We start from the raw sequence: 19,241 nt of genomic DNA, 5'->3' as shown, positions 1-19,241 counted from the left end.
CCTTTTCAAATAAGGTATTCGGCTTCGGGCACATCCCTATTATACAACATATATATACACACACACACACATATATACATACAGGTGCATCTCAATAAATTACAATGTCGTGGAAAAGTTCATTTATTTCAGTAATTCAACTCAAATTGTGAAACTCGTGTATTAAATAAATTCAATGCACACAGACTGAAATAGTTTAAGTCTTTGGTTCTTTTAATTGTGATGATTTTGGCTCACATTTAACAAAAACCCACCAATTCACTATCTTAACAAATTAGAATACTTCATAAGACCAATAAAAAATAAAAAAATAAACATTTTTAGTGAATTGTTGGCCTTCTGGAAAGTATGTTCATTTACTGTATATGTACTCAATACTTGGTAGGGGCTCCTTTTGCTTTAATTACTGCCTTAATTCGGCGTGGCATGGAGGTGATCAGTTTGTGGCACTGCTGAGGTGGTATGGAAGCCCAGGTTTCTTTGACAGTGGCCTTCAGCTCATCTGCATTTTTTTGGTCTCTTGTTTCTCATTTTCCTCTTGACAATACCCCATAGATTCTCTATGGGGTTCAGGTCTGGTTAGTTTGCTGGCCAGTCAAGCACACCAACACCATGGTCATTTAACCAACTTTTGGTGCTTTTGGCAGTGTGGGTAGGTGACAAATCCTGCTGGAAAATTAAATCAGCACCTTTAAAAAGCTGGTCAAGAGAAGGAAGTATGAAGTGCTCCAAAATTTCTTGGTAAACAGGTGCAGTGACTTTGGTTTTCAAAAAACACAATGGACCAACACCAGCAGATGACATTGTACCCCAAATCATCACAGATTGTGGAAACTTAACACTGGACTTCAAGCAACTTGGGCTATGAGCTTCTCCACCCTTCCTCCAGACTCTAGGACCTTGGTTTCCAAATGAAATACGAAACTTGCTCTCATCTGAAAAGAGGAATTTGGACCACTGGGCAACAGTCCAGTTCTTCTCCTTAGCCCAGGTAAGACGCCTCTGACGTTGTCTGTGGTTCAGGAGTGGCTTAACAAGAGGAATACGACAACTGTAGCCAAATTCTTTGACACGTCTGTGTGTGGTGGCTCTTGATGCCTTGACCCCAGCCTCAGTCCATTCCCTGTGAAGCTCACCCAAATGTATTTGTTGATTTTGCTTGACAATCCTCATAAGGCTGGGGTTCTCTCGGTTGGTTGTGCATCTTTTTCTTCCACACTTTTTCCTTCCACTCAACTTTCTGTTAACATGCTTGGATACAGCACTCTGTGAACAGCCAGCTTCTTTGGCAATGAATGTTTGTGGCTTACCCTCTATTTGAAGGGTGTCAATGATTGTCTTCTGGACAACTGTCAGATCAGCAGTCTTCCCCATGATTGTGTAGCCTAGTGAACCAAAGACCATTTTGAGACCATTTTGAAGGCTCAGGAAACCTTTGCAGGTGTTTTGAGTCGATTAGCTGATTGGCATGTCACCATATTCTAATTTGTTGAGATAGTGAATTGGTGGGTTTTTGTTAAATGTGAGCCAAAATCATCACAATTAAAAGAACCAAAGACTTAAACTACTTCAGTCTGTGTGCACTGAATTTATTTAATGAATGAATGAATGAATGATGCATTTATATAGCGCTTTTATTGTGTATTGCCGTACACCCAAAGCACTTTACAATCATGTGGGGGGTCTCTCCTCAACCACCACCATTTAATACACGAGTTTCACAATTTGATTTGAATTACTGAAATAAATGAACTTTTCCATGACATTCTAATTTATTGAGATGCACCTGTATATATATATATATATATATATATGCAATAATAATAATATTATTTTTTTTTGTCTCTTAGAAATGCACATTTGACATTAAGTTGACAGTAGTTTGATTTAGGATGCAGATGTAAATTTATGTTCATTATCAAAATCAGTAACATCTGTAAAATTGCAACAGACAAAAAATAACTTTTTTTATATGTGAAATTTTATTTTTCTGACTGTTTGAGTTTTATTTAAATTAACCATTGTTCTTCCATAGTAGCATACATTTACATCATGATAACCAGAGTTAAAACCACACATATAGCACCTCAATATTGTGGTAAAAATGCAACTATATGGTTTCTAGGTAGCCTATTTATATGTAAAACTACGGTGGCCGGGAAGTGCAAAACAACATTACAAAGTGTGAAACACTTTTACGAAGCTCGAGACAAATTTACATTTTGGAAAACATTTTTACCAATCATAAAACACAATTACATGGGAAAAACACTTTTACCAAGGACGAAACAAATTTACATTTTAGAAAACAAATTAACATTTTAGAAAACAAATTAACAAGACGCAAAACACTTTTACCAGTCCCAAAACAAATTTACAATGACAGATTCTTCACGGAAAGGGAATGTACCACACACCGGAAGTGACGCGGTGAAGGGTGTTGTTGTTGGTGAGCGCGGTAAATTTGTGTTGTGGTTGTGGAGTAAATGGAGTAAATAAAGTCTATGGTGACCGAACATGGACTGCGTCCGAGGGATGTTTTGCCCGTTTTGTGGCAAACACATGAGCAGCTTCATTTTTTTAAGCTTTACGTGTGGTCGGTGTTTGGAGTTTCTAAAGGACGCGGACCAGACGGAAACATCAGAAATACTGCATCAGTGTGCTCAATATTTTAACGAGGGTCACTCGTACGCTGTAATCGTGGACATGATGTCAAGTCTACACGGTGTAAACATCAGCTTGAGGACTCTTAAAAGCAACCTGATCTCACAGAATTCCGTGTAATAACCACGGACTCTTAACCCCTGAATCTGTGGTGGCATCACGGAATCGCCGAAAACCCCGTGATGGGCTCACAGAAGTGATACCAATGACAGTCATCAGCCGTGCTCTACGCACGGATCCATTACACGGAATTCTGTGAGACCAGGTTGCAAATTATATATTGGGTCGTAACATTGCCATTATAGCATATATGTTGGGGTGTGATTTTTCAATGTAAACAGTCAAAACAGTTTTATTTATATTACATTATTTACACATTTATGAGCACGTAACCCAACCCCTGCCCCTAAACCTTCCATATAACAGACAGACACAACTACCGTCATAATTTATTCAAAAAGTATTAATATTCCAAGTCTTCCGAGGCAAAACGATTGATTTGTGAGAGGAATAGACGTGATCGCCGTCTCCGTCCGCTATGTGCTGCAGTCTGTGCGTAAATTCAAAAGATGCCGCCAGAAGCTTTACGTCAGCTTTAGTTGTGAAATACCATTGGCTCTTGCGTGTCTCGTGACCGATTGCGTCATGCTACGGCCCGGGAGTATCTTTTTGAATGAGATGTGAGCACGTTAACGGAGCGGGATCATTTTCAGCGATTAAAACCTTGTGTTTTACTCTCTTCTTCGCATAAAGACTTTGTATGGCTTCAGAAGACTTGGAATGCAACATGACTTGTTTGTAATGCTTTTATACTGCTCGTTTATGGACAGTTTTTGCAATAAATACCCGTGACTGCACTTATATTTGCCTGTGTGTTTTATATTGTTCAGAAGTGGGTAAGTTTAGGGTAGGGGTGGGTTAGGTGCTCCATTGAAAGTATACATTTATATACAAATATAACTGCATCGGAGTCACTCTTTTTACGTGGTCCGATGCAGCGCTGGTGTTGAACCAGTGAATCCGTGCGTGGAGCACCGCGTCACTTCCGGTGTGTGGTACATTCCCTTTCCGTGAAGAATCTGTCATTGTAAATTTGTTTCGGGACTGGTAAAAGTGTTTTGCGTCTTGTTAATTTGTTTTCTAAAATGTTAATTTGTTTCGTCCTTGGTAAAAGTGTTTTTCCCATGTAATTGTGTTTTATGATTGGTAAAAATGTTTTCCAAAATGTAAATTTGTCTCGAGCTTCGTAAAAGTGTTTCACACTTTGTAATGTTGTTTTGCACTTCCCGGCCACCGTATAAAACAGTAGTCTAAATACATTTATTATAAATGCACAAACACTAGCCTATAGCTTAATCACAAATATAGTGTAATTACATTCCAGTACTCCTTTAATACACGTCTACATTAATATAATAAATTTGATATGAATACCCCACATTTCTGCCACAATACCATGGTGCAGTTAATGTTACTTCAGTAAATCCCTGGTAAACGATGGCGATTTGTAGACTGAAAAGCCTTCTGACTGTATCGTTGCACACAGTGTTTTCTGCTGTTTGTCAGTGCTGTTTTATCTGGATTTAAACTAGCTTATATCAGTTGACTGATATCGACTGATATTAGTTTAAACCAGTCATTTGTGTTCTTCGCTGAATTCAAGTGCTTCTCACTGGATCTCACAGCGCTGTTTAGTGTTTGCGTGATTGGTGAGTAAACACATTTGCTCTAGTCAGCTCGCTCTGCGCTGCGCTGCTGCTTGAACCGAACGGATAGGGTCCGTGTGGTGCGGTTCAAATGAGTAGCGCTTTTCCCACATAAACATTACATTGAATGTTTATCAAACTTGTTTTATCGCGGAAAATTATATCACTATAATTATAGTTATCATTTTATCGCCCAGCCCTACCTCAAAGTATATCTGCTCCCGCGCCCCGCTGTGAACTCTGGCGCGCCCCCCAGGTTGGGAACCACTGCTCTAGCAGTTAATAAACAGAACTGCATGCATCCCACAGAAGAGCATTCTAACTGGAGCTACTTCTCCAAATTTATGTCTATGGCGATTCACGCAGGCATGTGTTACTCCACAGAGGTGACGACACGACCAGGCTACAATAGTCCAAATATAAGCACTTATTATACAGTAAATGTACCGTAGTGATTCGGGATAAGACAAAAACACAGTTTGGAAGATGAATTCATTATGTACTCGCTCATTATATACATTTTTCAAATTTTGAACAGAAAAAGTTACATACAAGTATTCAGTTAACAGAAATGAATAATCAAATGTAGAGCTGGGGGGGGCTCTACATCTACATTGGGGGGGGGGGGGGAACAGCACAAATAAATGCTGCTCAAAAAACATTTATTATTATGTCGAAAACAGCGGAGTAGAATTTTTTCCAGGTTTCTTTGATGAATAGAAAGTTTAGAAGAACAGCATCTATCTGAAATAGAAATATTTTGTAACATTATAAATGACTTTATCATCACTTCTGATCAATTTAAAGTATCCTTGCTAAATAAAAGTATTCATTTCTATAATTTCTCTGCCAGTAGGAGGTGCTTTGAGAGCAGTAGGACTAGCGGTTTCCCCAATAATGGCTGTAATCTAAGCCAGTGTTTCCCAACCTTTTTTCTGCCGCAGCACAGTTTTGATATGTAAAAAAATCCCATGGCACACCACTAAGCATTGTTGAAATATATATATTATATATATATATATATATATATATATATATATATATACACACAGGTGCTGGTCATATAATTAGAATATCATCAAAAAGTTGATTTATTTCACTAACTCCATTCAAAAAGTGAAACTTGTATATTATATTCATTCATTACACACAGACTGATATATTTCAAATGTTTATTTCTTTTAATTTTGATGATTAGAGCTTACAGCTCATGAAAGTCAAAAATCAGTATCTCAAAATATTAGAATATTTACATTTGAGTTTGAATAAATGACCATCCCTACAGTATAAATTCTGGGTATCTCTTGTTCTTTGAAACCACAATAATGGGGAAGACTGCTGACTTGGCAATGATCCAGAAGACGAACATTGACACCCTCCACAAAGAGGGTAAGTCACAGAAGGTCATTACTGAAAGGTGTGGCTGTTTACAGAGTGCTGTATCAAAGCATATTAAATGCAAAGTTGACTGGAAGGAAGAATTTGGGTAGGAAAAGGTGCACAAGCAACAGGGATGACCGCAAGCTTGGGAATACAGTCAAGCAAAGCCGATTCAAACACTTGGGAGAGCTTCACAAGGAGAGAACTGAAGCTGGAGTCAGTGCATCAAGAGTCACCACACTCAGACGTCTTCAGGAAAAGGGCTACCAAGTCACTTCTGAACCAGAGACAACGTCAGAAGCATCTTACCTTGGCTGTGGAGAAAAAGAACTGGACTGTTGCTCAGGGTTCCAAAGTCCTCTTTTCAGATGAAAGTAAATTTTACATTTCATTTGGAAATCAAGGTCCCAGAGTCTGAAGGAAGAGTGGAGAGGCACAAAATCCATGTTGCTTGAAGTCCAGTGTGAAGTTTCCACAGTCAGTGATGATTTGAGCTGCCATGTCATCTGCTGGTGTTGGTCCACTGTGTTTTCTGATGTCCACAGTCAACGCAGCCATCTACCAGGAAATTTTAGAGCACTTCATGCTTCCTTCTGTTGACAAGCTTTATGGAGATGCTGATTTCATTTTCCAGCAGGACTTGGCACCTGCCCACACTGCCAAAGGTACCAAAAGCTGGTTCAATGACCATAGTGTTACTGTGCTTGATTGGCCAGCAAACTCACCTGACCTGAACCCCATAGAGAATCTGCGGGGTATTGTCAAGAGGAAGATGAGAGACACCAGACCCAACAATGCAGATGAGCTGAAGGCCACTATCAGAGCAACCTGGGCTCTCATAACACCTGAGCAGTGCCACAGACTGATCGACTCCATGCCACGCCGCATTGCTGCAGTAATTCAGGCAAAAGGAGCCCCAACTAAGTATTGAGTGCTGTACATGCTCATACTTTTCATTTTCATACTTTCATACCTTTCTTTGTATTGGTCTTAAGTAATATTCTAATATTTTGAGATACTGATTTTTGACTTTCATGAGCTGTAAGCTCTAATCATCAAAATTAAAAGAAATAAACATTTGAAATATATCAGTCTGTGTGTAATGAATGAATATAATATACAAGTTTCACTTTTTGAATGGAATTAGTGAAATAAATCAACTTTTTGATGATATTCTAATTATATGACCAGCACCTGTATATATATATATTAGGGGTGTCAACGTTAACGTGTTAACGCATGCGATTAATCAAAACAATTTTACGTGTTAATATTTTTTAACGCAGATTAATCGTTTGATAAGGTTTGCCGTCATCGCAGCGCGGAAGGTTATCTATAATTTGTGTGATGAGGGTACAGCGAACCAGTGTTACCAGGGCAGCGGCACAAGTGGGCTATTTTGAAAATACAGTCGCAGGCCGTGGTTTGCAGTTTTTTGGGCTACTTTTATAATGTACCGCGACCGCCCAAAGTGTATATAGACAAATAAAAATAAAAATAGATCCTTTTACTAATGTGTATTATACTTGGAATGTATCCCTGGCAACTTAAGAACAGAGAGCACAGTTGCCAAGTCCGCGTATTATATGCGACTTTGGGCTTCTTTTTTTATAAAGTTGCGGGAAAAAAATCCCTGGTTGCGGGTTGTGGTTTTTTGGGCTTATTTTAAAAAATATGTTTGCTTGTTAGGGAAATCTGACAAGCAACTTTGTTTCTTTATTTATGTTCGCCATATTCTCCAGTGCATTGATTGACACTCTGTAAGCTCGCAGTTAATAGCCAACCAGAGCAATAATATAAGTGCCGTAGCGTAATTTGCCACATGTTCCCCTCACTGGAGAAAAGTGGGATGACTTTCTTTGTAATAAAAAGAAAACAAGTAGTTAAACCTAATACTGAGTAAATACAACTTTGAATAGCCTGGTATGGCAAGATGTCTTAAAATTTATTTCTTTTTTAACATTTAAATTTAGACCACATTATTAGATTACCTTTTGACTTCACTAATAAATGACAGCTTAATGATTTTTTTTTTAAATCTTTTTTATAATATTATATAATATTTTCTTATTAAATATATAATTGAATGTAATATTTTATATTTTTTATAATATTTATGTGGCATTTTGTTTAGTTTTTTTAATGTCATTTATTTGATAGTTATGTATACATTATTTTATTTTAAATGGAAGAAAAACCTGTTTTTGACATCTAAATAAAGCACTTTCCCTCTGTACATGGCTGTGGGGACGAGCAGTTTTGTGGTGCTTGGAATTCTTTATAATTAATTAAAAACAAATATTGCCACATTGATGACTCGAGAAGGTGTAATTGTTCAAATATTGTTCCATTTAAAAAAAAATAAAAATAAATAAATAAATATATCTCTGGCTCGGCTGTCTCGCCGGCGAGACCAACTCGTTTTTTTTAAGATCAGTGCAAAAGACACTAAAAATACTCTGTTGATTTTGGTCACACAAATAAGTGTTATACATCAATCGAAACTGTTAAGTGTCTACTTTTTTTGTGTACACTCACAATAACAACACAACTTTTTGCTTTTGGAAAAATAAGACAACAAACAGGGTGTGCTCTCTGTCTTCTCCGTCTCCGCGAACTGTTTTTAGAAACGCGTCACTAAAATGAACTGTAACTCAGCAAATACTCAACACAGAGACATGGGAGTTATGCCTATATAAAGCTTGAAGTGTCTACTTTAAAATGAAAATTTTATATTTCCTATCAAAAACAAACATTCTGTGATGAAGTAATCCGTATGAAACCAACACAATGTTCAGTCTGTCCCGTCTGACTCATTATCTCTAATGTGATCCTTGCGCTGTTCATATGTAAATAGCCGCGTGGGACGTGCGCGCCGTGCAAAAGCCCAACACAAACAAAGAGTGAGGAGATTCATTGCTTCTGGAAGACGCGCCGAGTAAAAGCAGGATTTCCCTCGAAAGAAGAACACGATTTCATCCAGTACTGGAGATCAATTTGATGAGTAAGTAATGTTTCTTTTTTGCATTAGTTACCGTTTTATTGTGACATAAACTTGAACAGATTTACTAACAGTTAGTTGGGTTTTTCCCAAACGACACAACATGATGAATGCTACGCGTCTAAGAATGTGTAGACCATGTTTATTATTAATACTCTGTTCACAAATATATTTTAATAGCGTGCTAAACAATAATAATTAGTTTCTCAGATATAAAATATCATTTTTTATAGTACAAAGTACATCCTTTTATTGTAAAAAGCTTGCTTGAGTCTGTGGCTACAGAATTATGTCATAGGCTACTACAAAATCATAGTTGGGTTTTTCCCAAACTATAATTCCTCACTACAATGTTTGAAATCGTGTAAAACATTTTTAATATGAGGGGCAATTCACTGTATTTAAATTTCTTACGGCGTGATGATGTTTTCATGCTCTATATAAAACAATAAAAGTAATATGAGTGTACACTGTAACATGATGAATGCTACGAGTCTAAGTATGTTTAGTACATGTTTATTATTATTATTATAATAGCCTACTCTGCTCAGAAATAGATTATAATAACGTGCTAAACAATAATAATTAGTTTCTCAGATATAAGATTTCTTTCTCTTTTTTATGATAGTACAAAGCATGTGTGAGTCTATGGCTACAAAACCTATATATATACAGATGTTCCTGATATTAACATCACAAATGTTTTTTTTTTTTTTTTGGTTGTTTGTATTTTATTGAATCAGATACCAGCACCAGATGTATCCTGATGTCTCTTCAAACTGTTTTCCTCTGAGAGCGCTGTACCAACATCAGATTTTCAACTACACTGATATTCTATGTTAAAACAAGCTCCTTTTCTACTGATTATGTTTTTCTTTCTTCTTGAATCCATGGAAAGAAGTAGAAACACTTAAATAACACACGTAAATATCAGGTATGATTTACTTGTTTCACTTGTTGAACAGAATCTGTTGCAGGAATGACTCAAAGTCAGTTCACATCTCTGTGGTTAGATCAGTGTCCACAATAATGTGTCTTTGACCTTCATTATGTATGTTTTGATTATACTGTGTTGTAAATAAAATACAAATAATTTAAAAAACCCTTTTTTTCAATCTCCTCACATTCTCTCTTAAAGTTTAATTCTTACAGTGAAGATTATGCTGTTTTATTTTACATTTGATTAGGACTGGAAAATAATTTGATATCAATATGTATCACGATATATATATTTTCAATATCGGTGATATGATTTTTAAATACATTTCCGATATTTCGATATACATATTACACTAGTGTGTAATACGTTGATTTATTTGTGGCGTTTGACTTCGTTGAATAAACATGAGCACTGCAAATTTCAAAATCAAAACGATTGTGATTTATATGAATGTATCTCTGAAGGGAGCCTAAATATAGTTTTGATGGCATTTTCATTTTATCTGATAAAGTAGCGATAAAGCTGCTTAGATCAGTGTTTCCCAACCACTGTGCCGTGACAGGTTGTCGGGTGTGTCGTGGAAAATTATCTAAAACTTCCATATCTCTATTATATTTAGTTATTATTATTTTAAATCAGTGCTATTGATCATCGTTATGTCTGTTTGTGGGGTTTACAAATATTTAACCAATGAAAAGCATTCAAAAGAGCTTGTGACTAAACCTCGTAACGCCATTGGATCCTCAAATTGTCAGTCAAACCTCATAACTCCACCCCATCTCCATTCAGAATGAAGCGCAGCGCAGTTTGAAGACTTCTTCACAATGCAAGGGTAAATAACTGATGTTTGAATAAGAGCAGCGTTTCCTTTACTCAAGAAACGCTGTCTATAAGGGCTAATGTTTTTGTCTGTTTAAAGAGCAGTCTGTCTTAGCATTTGCTGTCTAGTTGTAGCCAATACACTTTTGTACGTTTTAAATATCCTGTGCATAGTGGTTCGTCTTTTATATCGTGAGATTTTGGTCAAATGTATTTAACAACAAGAAAAACTGAGTGCCCATATAGCTACAATAAACTTTAAAACTGCAAACTAATGAAAACGTGATGCTCAGATGCGGCCGTTCTAATGATGGAAAAAACACAGATCTCTGCCAATCGGTCATCGAAAACCTTGTTAACTCCATTTGAGTATGATTTTAAGAAATTAAGTGCAAGTGTCTGATCATATATAAAGCCAAAATAGCAACTCTGAAGACGCAATGTTTAATTATATTTTAGTGCTGTCAATCGATTAAAAAATTAAAGTTTTGGACTGTGATTAATCATGATTAATCACAAATTTAAAATAATAGGATTTACCAGTAAATGTGTTGAAAAAGAAATGCATGACAAACTAGTTTAAGGAAACAGAACCTTTCACACGTCCGCCAGGTATGAGACATAATCCTTATTATTCTTTTATCATTATTCTTTTGTTTTTATTCAGCCATTATCAACCTTTAAACTGGCAATAAAACGTTTACCAAGCCACAAGCTTCAATCCCAGTATACATTTACCCAACTAATATCAAAAGTATTTCTAAATAAATTCAACAAAACATTTCTTGGCGACCTTACGTGAAGTAGTATGACAAAATGCATTATGAAGAAGAATTGGACCTGTTCTGCAGTTGCATTAGAGCTAACATTAGCATCATGTTACATAAGACACTTTATGAGATTAATAGTGCACTTTTACTCAGAACTCAATTCAAACCACCATCGAGTGTTTGTAATAACTTCCTTTTGTGATCACGTGTGAAATTTGGTAATTTACTGTTGTTAAAATATGCTATTTATAGCCTTTTATATCGCTGCACATATTAGCATTTCAGATGTACACATTTACCTAAAAAAAAATAACATACAGACCATATCTATCGTAATCGTGCGTTTATTATCTTATATAATCTATAGTGGCTGTTGTCATGTTTATTTCTGCTGTGTAAAAGCCTTAACATGTATGCTCTGCTGAAACTCATGTTGTTTGTGATGTTACAACCGCCTCTGTGTCACAGTTGCCAACTCTTGCGAGACAAATAAGCAACCGCAGCTTCAAAAACAAGCCCAAAACAAGCCCAATATATATATATATTGATATATTAATATTATTTATCAATTATTTATTACCAATAAATGAGCCTGCAACATATTACACTGAAACCACTCTTTTATCTGAAAAGCAAAAACAGAAGCTGTTTTATGAAAATTAGCAAACTGCAACAAAAGTGGGAACAAAACTCGTCTCCAATCACCTGTGAGCAGAATAGGATTGGAGAGATGGAAAAGGAGAAAAGCACAAGAGCTTCAAAGGGGAGCTGTAACATAGCCTCATATTTATAGCCTAAAATATATAGGGGTCATTCTATGGAAATGTCCATTTTTCTGTCCCTAGCCTTTACAGAAATATTACACTTGAAAAACACTTGGTTACATTTATATATATATATTTATTTATTCATTTTGGGGCCCTTGAGATGTTTTGACATGCCCTGATATTTGTGCTTATTTCAGCTACTTAAAACATACTATTGACCAACATGTAATTTTTTTGTATTCAGCACAAACTGTGCTACAGTAATATGTGACCAAGTTGGATGTACATGTTTGCATTTTTTAGAAAAAAAAATATTATGCGTGGTTAGTAAGTTTTGGGGGAAAAAATGTAGCTGAAATAAGGCCTTAAAACCCACACTAAATAGTTCTGAATAAGACTTTTGAGTAATCAGTCTTGTAGGCTAGAATATTTACTTCAAAATTATGTGAAAATCATTCTGCTTACTCATTCACAGAAAACAATATATTGATTTAAAATTTTCAAGACATGTTTTGTGATCGAGGGTCTATATGCGAGGGAGTGGCAATGGCCATGAATATTAAGTGAGTCTCACCTGAGAGACAAAGGGCCCTCCCCTAATGGCCCGTCAGTGTGACTGTGAGGCAGGTATCTTTGTTTCTTATTAAAGCTACAAAAGTCCTTCACTCAAGAACATTTTTTGAATTTGTCTTTTGTTGTTTGATTAATATTAAGCACACAGTCGCAGCAGGAATATAGCCCACTGTCACTTTAAGAGCTGCATGGATCCAATTTACTGTTACACACGTATTTTCATTCTTAACTGTTGATGTTTATTTATTACATGACCAATGAGAGTTTACGCGAATAATCACTAAGTGATGCATTTTGACACTTTGTTGCGTGTATTTGACCATTTAGGCGTGCAGTTTGACCTACAGTTGATGATTTTACTGATTTGCATGTGAAATTGGGCTTTCACGGAGGAGTAAAAGCGTACTGCTGGAAAGGGGGCGGAATGGGGTGCAATAATCATTTTATCTCGATTATTGTATTTTCATAATCGTTGGAGGTCAAAATCGAAATCGAAACTGAAGTGTTAATGGTAGGGCTCTGCAATTAATCGAAAAACAATGTAAATGCCTACTGTTATGATTGGCTGACTTTTGGATATTACATGTGGAACTGTTTTTAAACATTTTACTACGTTTTAACTATTACAGCTTATATATAATAATTGTAATTGTAATTGTGAAAATAGTTAATTATAGTATTATATTTAGATCTACTCGCACTGCATAAAAGATACACTGAGCACTGTAGCTGATGGCAGTGATGTCTGTTATGTGCACAAATTCAATTATCTCACCATTCCAACTCGTTTTCCACAGGCCCCCTGCCAGGGACGGACTTAGTGATTTGGGGGCCCAAAACACCAACTACAGTATGCTTTCATTTACTTTTGTAACCTTTATTTGCGCATAGCTTGAAGTTTATTTACCCCTTCACATTATCTATGAGATATTCATGAAAATCGTGATAAAACAAGGCCTATAAATCTCAAAAGTATGTGTTTACTTTCCTCACTCATTACCATTAGGAATGAATAATATACCAATATAATAACCAATTTTATTATTATTGCACTCCCCTTATAATTGCAATCTCACAAATTTCTGTTATACTCAAGAGATTCATTGTAAAGTGTAGAGATTCTTTATTTACATTGTGTCTACACAAACACAAATACACACTGGAGCATTTGCCAAATCTGTTTTTCCAAATCACATGGTGCCCTAAACGGCTGCTTACCTCACTCATTGCTTAAGTCCATTCCTGTACCCTTCATGTCCATATTCACTACCACACCAGTGGCTGAGTCAAAGAGGCGACAAGCGAGTTGTTAGGCATTGATCTATGACTGTGCAGGTAGTCTTGTGATCATGTATGTTTTTGGACTAACAAGGAAGTATGTTTTTATTGTACAGTGACCTCTTATGTAAAAAAGATAAGGGAAATTTAGATTTCTTAATTTATCTAAACTAAATTATTATTATTATTATTATTATGCATTAGGGATGCATAATGGCTTTAAATGTAAATATTGGCATGGGCCCGATATGAAAAATTACACCGATATGTCGTGCCGATAAGAGGAATACATTTACTCACATGTGCTCAGGGTGTGCTAGCGATTAGATCACATCAGCAGTGTGCCTCATACTTGAAGCAAAGTTTTGCCTGAATGATGATTAGATTGACTGTTTTGGATCGCTGCATTTAAACTGAGAATGCTCGGTGTGTGATAGAGTAAACAGTAATAGCACGTGCAGCGGCAGCCTCCTAACTCCAGCTCCTAACACCCGCTCAGTAAGGAGTTTTAATTCCGTAGGGGGCACTGTTGGCCTACTTCTAATAAAATTAAAAGTAAAATAGCCTATTCACATAACATTTAGACTTTGTTTCTGATTAAATAAAGCAGTAATTGATGTCATAAAATAATGGAGTATGTTTTGATTTAAAGGTCAGAAGCTATAGCTTACATGAAAAAACTAACAAAAAAAAAAACCACAAACATAACACTTGTAAATAGATGCATGCATGTGCATAATGCCACCATTTTCACAAATTTGAGTTTTGAACTTTCAAACCTTTGCTTTTTAGGACCCTGAAAAAATGTTGTGTAAATGAATGGCCAAAATGCATAATACCGTTTTCAACTAAAAACAGAAAACATTTTATGTAAATGCCCTCAGTGTGTTTAAAAGCTCTGCCACTTCCTGCTAATTGATCAATGAATTTAACTGGATACTGTGTATCAAATGCACATAAAATCTGTGTAAAAGGTGCCATAAATTGAGAAATCATAGATGTAAAAGGTGAGTTTTGCCTATAAAGAGCATGAACTTGTGCTATTGATCACTTTCATGGTAGCGCTGTCCAACTGTCCTGAACACACAACAGCTTTAATCAGAAAATAATAAAAAGTAATCAATTACACGCTATGTTTCAATGTTATCTGGATCTGCCAGACTACTAAAAACCTTACACTGCAATAAAATAATTTTAATTTATGTTGCTTGATAAATTTAGGCATGTACACCGATTACTGGGCCTCTTTATGAAACTTATTAACATTTAACCACAAAACTGTCACAATCCAAAATATTTTTTTCTCTATTGTTATAAATGCTCTTATAATGATAACTCTCTGATGCAAAAATAATTTCAATAGAAAAGATCCTTATAGCATTGTTTATCTGACCATTAAATGGTTGTTGTTCAGGTGACCTTCAGCAGATACAGACATTCCATTATGGGCTTGACACATAAATCCAATTAGTAATATTATGAAAAAATCCAGCAAATAGGGAATTGCAAGAGCTATTTATTTAGAATTGTGTTAGCTGCACAGGCTCACACTTCAAGCACGTCCACCCAGTAAACCACAAACTCCATTTGGTTCAAATAACTAATAGTGTAAAGGGGGAAAGAAAAAGTCCCCAAGAGGGGGGCGCGTGCACGTTAATGCCGGTGTGCTTCACGATCCCGTTACTTCATCTTACAAAAGTTATGCTACATAAGTACTTTTGAAGCAAAATGCAACAGCTGCGAATGACTGAGCACTCCTGAAACACGATAACAACTGCTGCACAAATGGCGCTAAAGAAGGAGCTTCAGAAAAACAATGGATGAAGGCGTAACGACTCACCGACCGAGCCCGTGCGCGTTCCCGAACCGAGCAGAAAGTACCAAACCCACATCTTGCCCGGATTGATCAGCCCCCGCTGCGGGGCAACAGCTCGGTTCAAATCTAATGCTTCTGTGTCCAAAGCCTTTAGCGTATTCCTCCTCCACGGACTGTCCGTAATGCTGTGCTACAAGAGGTGGGCTCTTATTGTTGGGACAGCCCCGAATCAGAGAAGAAAAGGGGAGGAGGTTAAAAACACGCTGGAATGGAGTTAGCAGAAAAGGCGGAGACATGGTCACGGAGCAGCAAATGCTGAGCTGTGATTTTTAAGGAGAAACTTGTTTAAATGTACATCTAATATAACTACTTGAAAACAGTCTTTTCCTCGTTTTTCTCTAAAATAACTTTCTACTTTAATGGATCATTATGAACGAATTATCATAATCGTTACTTGTTTCTCTTTGTAACTAGCTAAGTAAAATTGATTCTACACAGTTTTTTTTTGTTTTGTTTGTTTCCCCCTCCCTCAGTGTAGAAAGTAATTTTTGATTTCCGATCGGCCTCCTTAGCCTACAGTGCCTGTAAAACGAGGTTGTGTGTGTGTGTGTGTGTGTGTGTGTGTGTGTCTGTGTCTGTGTGTGTGTGTGTGTGTGTGTGTGTGTGTGTGTGTCGTCTTAGCTTACGGTCTTGTGAACTTATTCTTTAACCACCAGGAGGGAAAACTATTTAAACAAACAGCGCTTGAAGTGGAAAAATATGCCGGTACTGTCTTTTGCACTGGCTGGCATATGCAAATCATTATCACATTTTGGAAGGGGGAAAAAAACCGAAAAAAAACAAACAAAAAACTTTGAGATCTTGCTCTTACAATATAAATGTATTAAAGGAACCATTTGCCAAGGCTGCTTTCGTTTTGTTGTTCCTTCTGAACATCAACTTATCTGACATCCATTTCAAGTCTCTAAGAAACTGAGCTGAATCATGTTTAATTGGAAGCACACCAACACAATTTCAAACTCTAAGAACATGGTTGGGAAACAATATTTCTAAATTCAGGTTAAAATACAGTACTGAAAAAAAAAAAAAAAAAAAAAAAGTTTAGTCAGTTCAACTTATACAATTACTGGTTTTGTTGAATTGAAATAAATGAAGTACATTTTATGATTTAAGATTACTGATTATAACTGTAACAGGGCTGACGAGACGTGAGACGTGCGGATCCAAGTGCAAGCTTTTATTTACAGGCATGGTCATAAATACAGGCAGGGTCGAGCAAATGGCAAACAGGTATGGCAGGGACAAGACAAAGTGTAAACAAAGACAAGCCTGGGTGGACGATCGGCGAACAGCATCAAAGGGGCTAGACAGGAGAGGTAGTCCAAAACGTAAGCGATAGTCCAGGCAGGGGAAAAACACAATCCGACAGAGGCGAGGCGAGGCGAGGCAAGGCAAGGCTAGGCTAGGCTAGGCTAGGCTAGGCTAGGCTAGGCTAGGCTAGGGAAACTAATAGGGGCTCTGTAGGGCAGCAATAATGCATACAATACTCGGCAGTGAGGCAGGGAAAGTCCAAGGCTTATAAAGAGTGTCTAATGGGTTTCAGCTGTGTAATCAGTGCAATGTGTAATCTGTGACAGCTGTGTGATCTGACATTTATAATTGACCGTATCCATTTTTTACAATTAACTTTTTCCAGTTCTCTATACCAAATATCACTTTCACTTGGCACTCTGTACAAATTAGTTAACCATAATTGAATAGAAACCCAAACCTTCTGGGCATAAGCACATTTCCACAAACAATGTCTTATTGTCTCTTCTTCTCCACAGTTTACTCTAGGACACAAAGAAAGGCGAGAACAACCTCTTCTCTTCAAAAAGGCCCGGTAGGTAAACAGTTTTGTACAGCTTGCCAAGCGATATCTTAATGGCAATTAAAAATAAAGTGAAAGTGAAGTGACATACGGCCAAGTATGGTGACCCATACTCGGAATTTGTGCTTTGCATTTAACCCATCCAATGTGCACACACACAAGGGCACCTCAGTCGTGGTATTGAGGGTGGAGAGAGAGCACTGGACATTCACTCCCCCCACCTACAATTCCTGCCGGCCCGAGACTTGAACTCGCAACCTTTGGATTACAAGTCCGACTCTCTAACCATTAGGCCACGACTTCCCTGAAATCAAAACATCGCTCACATTCCTCCAAACCATAATACATTCTGATTCAATGAGACGACCTACAGGAGTCATTTTAAATACAGATGGGGATAGCTTTTCCTCTATTAACTGTCTTGTTTAAACTCCCAATCGAATGTTAGAGCAAGATGTTCTCTTTAATATCTGCTTTGTTTTATTATACATAACTGGTCTAGTTTCTGCATAGGGAGTATTTTGAGGCATTCTCTTATTCCAAAATCTCCCCACTTGTCGGCCTACCCAAAATTTCACAAAAAAAAACTACTATGATTAGTCACTTCATCATCTTGGCAAGACTTCAGCACAGGAAAGAGAACCATATAGCATCCAGTTTGGCTTGTATATCGGGGACCACTAATCCTCCTTTCTCGATTTTTCTACATACAATTTCTCGTTTCAACCTCTCCTGATTAGAGTTCCATAAAAACTGAAAAATCTTTTTCTTTGCTGAATTTAAAAACCATCTTGGGGCTGACAAGGTTGCTGCTACAAAAGTAAGAGATGCTATCATCTCTGGATTGATTATTAACACTTTACCCCTAAAACTAAGATTTCTTTCCTCCCACTGTTTTATTTTCCACTCTATTTGTTGTAACCTTCCCACTGGGCAAAGTTACGTCCAGTGGACGTCTTTTTATGTTTTTGCAGACATTGAAAAGACGTCCACCGAGGAGCCAGAATGAAAGTTTTTATGACGTCTTTTTTTGACGTGATCTGAGCGTCCGATATAGACGTTCATGGAACCTCCATACAAGGTTAAAAACTAGTTAAAATGTGGTCAAGTGGACATATTTTTAACATCATTTAAGGTTCATTTAGACACAATTTATACTGTTTCTGGACCAAATACACACCCTCAGGATGCATTAGATTTAAACTCATGGTTTTTCAAAGTAATTTCCATTTATAATTGCAAAGCAACTCACAGACACTATCCAAAAATCATGAAAATAAAAGAATCTTCACTGAAACGGTGTTTAATTAAATGATCATATAACTAATGTTTAAGCATTTGGTAAAATCAACTGCAAATCAAAGACAATAAATCTCTCAAGATCTCAGCAGAGGAGGGTCAAACATCTCCACAAACAGCATCACCAGCTTCACTCATTAGATTGACTTTATTTCTGTCAGATATCTATAGCTTTTATTGATAATTACCAGAGGTTTAGATGTTGGTATTTGTTTCATCTGAACTCACCATTGTGGTGGACAGTGTTTGCTTTAGTTGGGATCTTGGTCCTCGCTTTTCTTGTGTTTGCTTTTCATTGGCTGCTGTGACTGTGTCTTTGTGAAACACAACTGTTGTGGCAAAGGATGCCAAAATG

The 19,241-nt window shown here is 36.8% G+C and overlaps 1 protein-coding gene across 6 annotated transcripts in view; it reads right to left on the bottom strand.

The window, feature by feature from the left end:
- ldlrad3 (low density lipoprotein receptor class A domain containing 3) overlaps positions 1-16,014 on the bottom strand; it is a 135,099-nt gene extending 119,085 nt beyond the window's left edge. For 3 of the 6 annotated variants that reach the window (XM_058766555.1, XM_058766553.1, XM_058766554.1), the window contains exon 1: positions 15,739-16,014. In XM_058766555.1, coding sequence (XP_058622538.1) covers positions 15,739-16,010 — 272 coding nt within the window. In that variant the 5' untranslated portion in view covers positions 16,011-16,014. The remainder of the gene's footprint in view (positions 1-15,738) is intronic. The other 3 variants (XM_058766558.1, XM_058766556.1, XM_058766557.1) reach the window with 1 other exon arrangement.
- Between the last annotated feature and the right edge of the window lie 3,227 nt (positions 16,015-19,241).

This window comes from Onychostoma macrolepis, chromosome 25 (assembly GCF_012432095.1).
Source record: "Onychostoma macrolepis isolate SWU-2019 chromosome 25, ASM1243209v1, whole genome shotgun sequence".
NCBI classification, from domain to species: Eukaryota; Metazoa; Chordata; class Actinopteri; order Cypriniformes; family Cyprinidae; genus Onychostoma; species Onychostoma macrolepis.
Note: the sequence above shows the minus strand (reverse complement) of the source record. Positions and strands in the feature narration are given on the sequence as shown.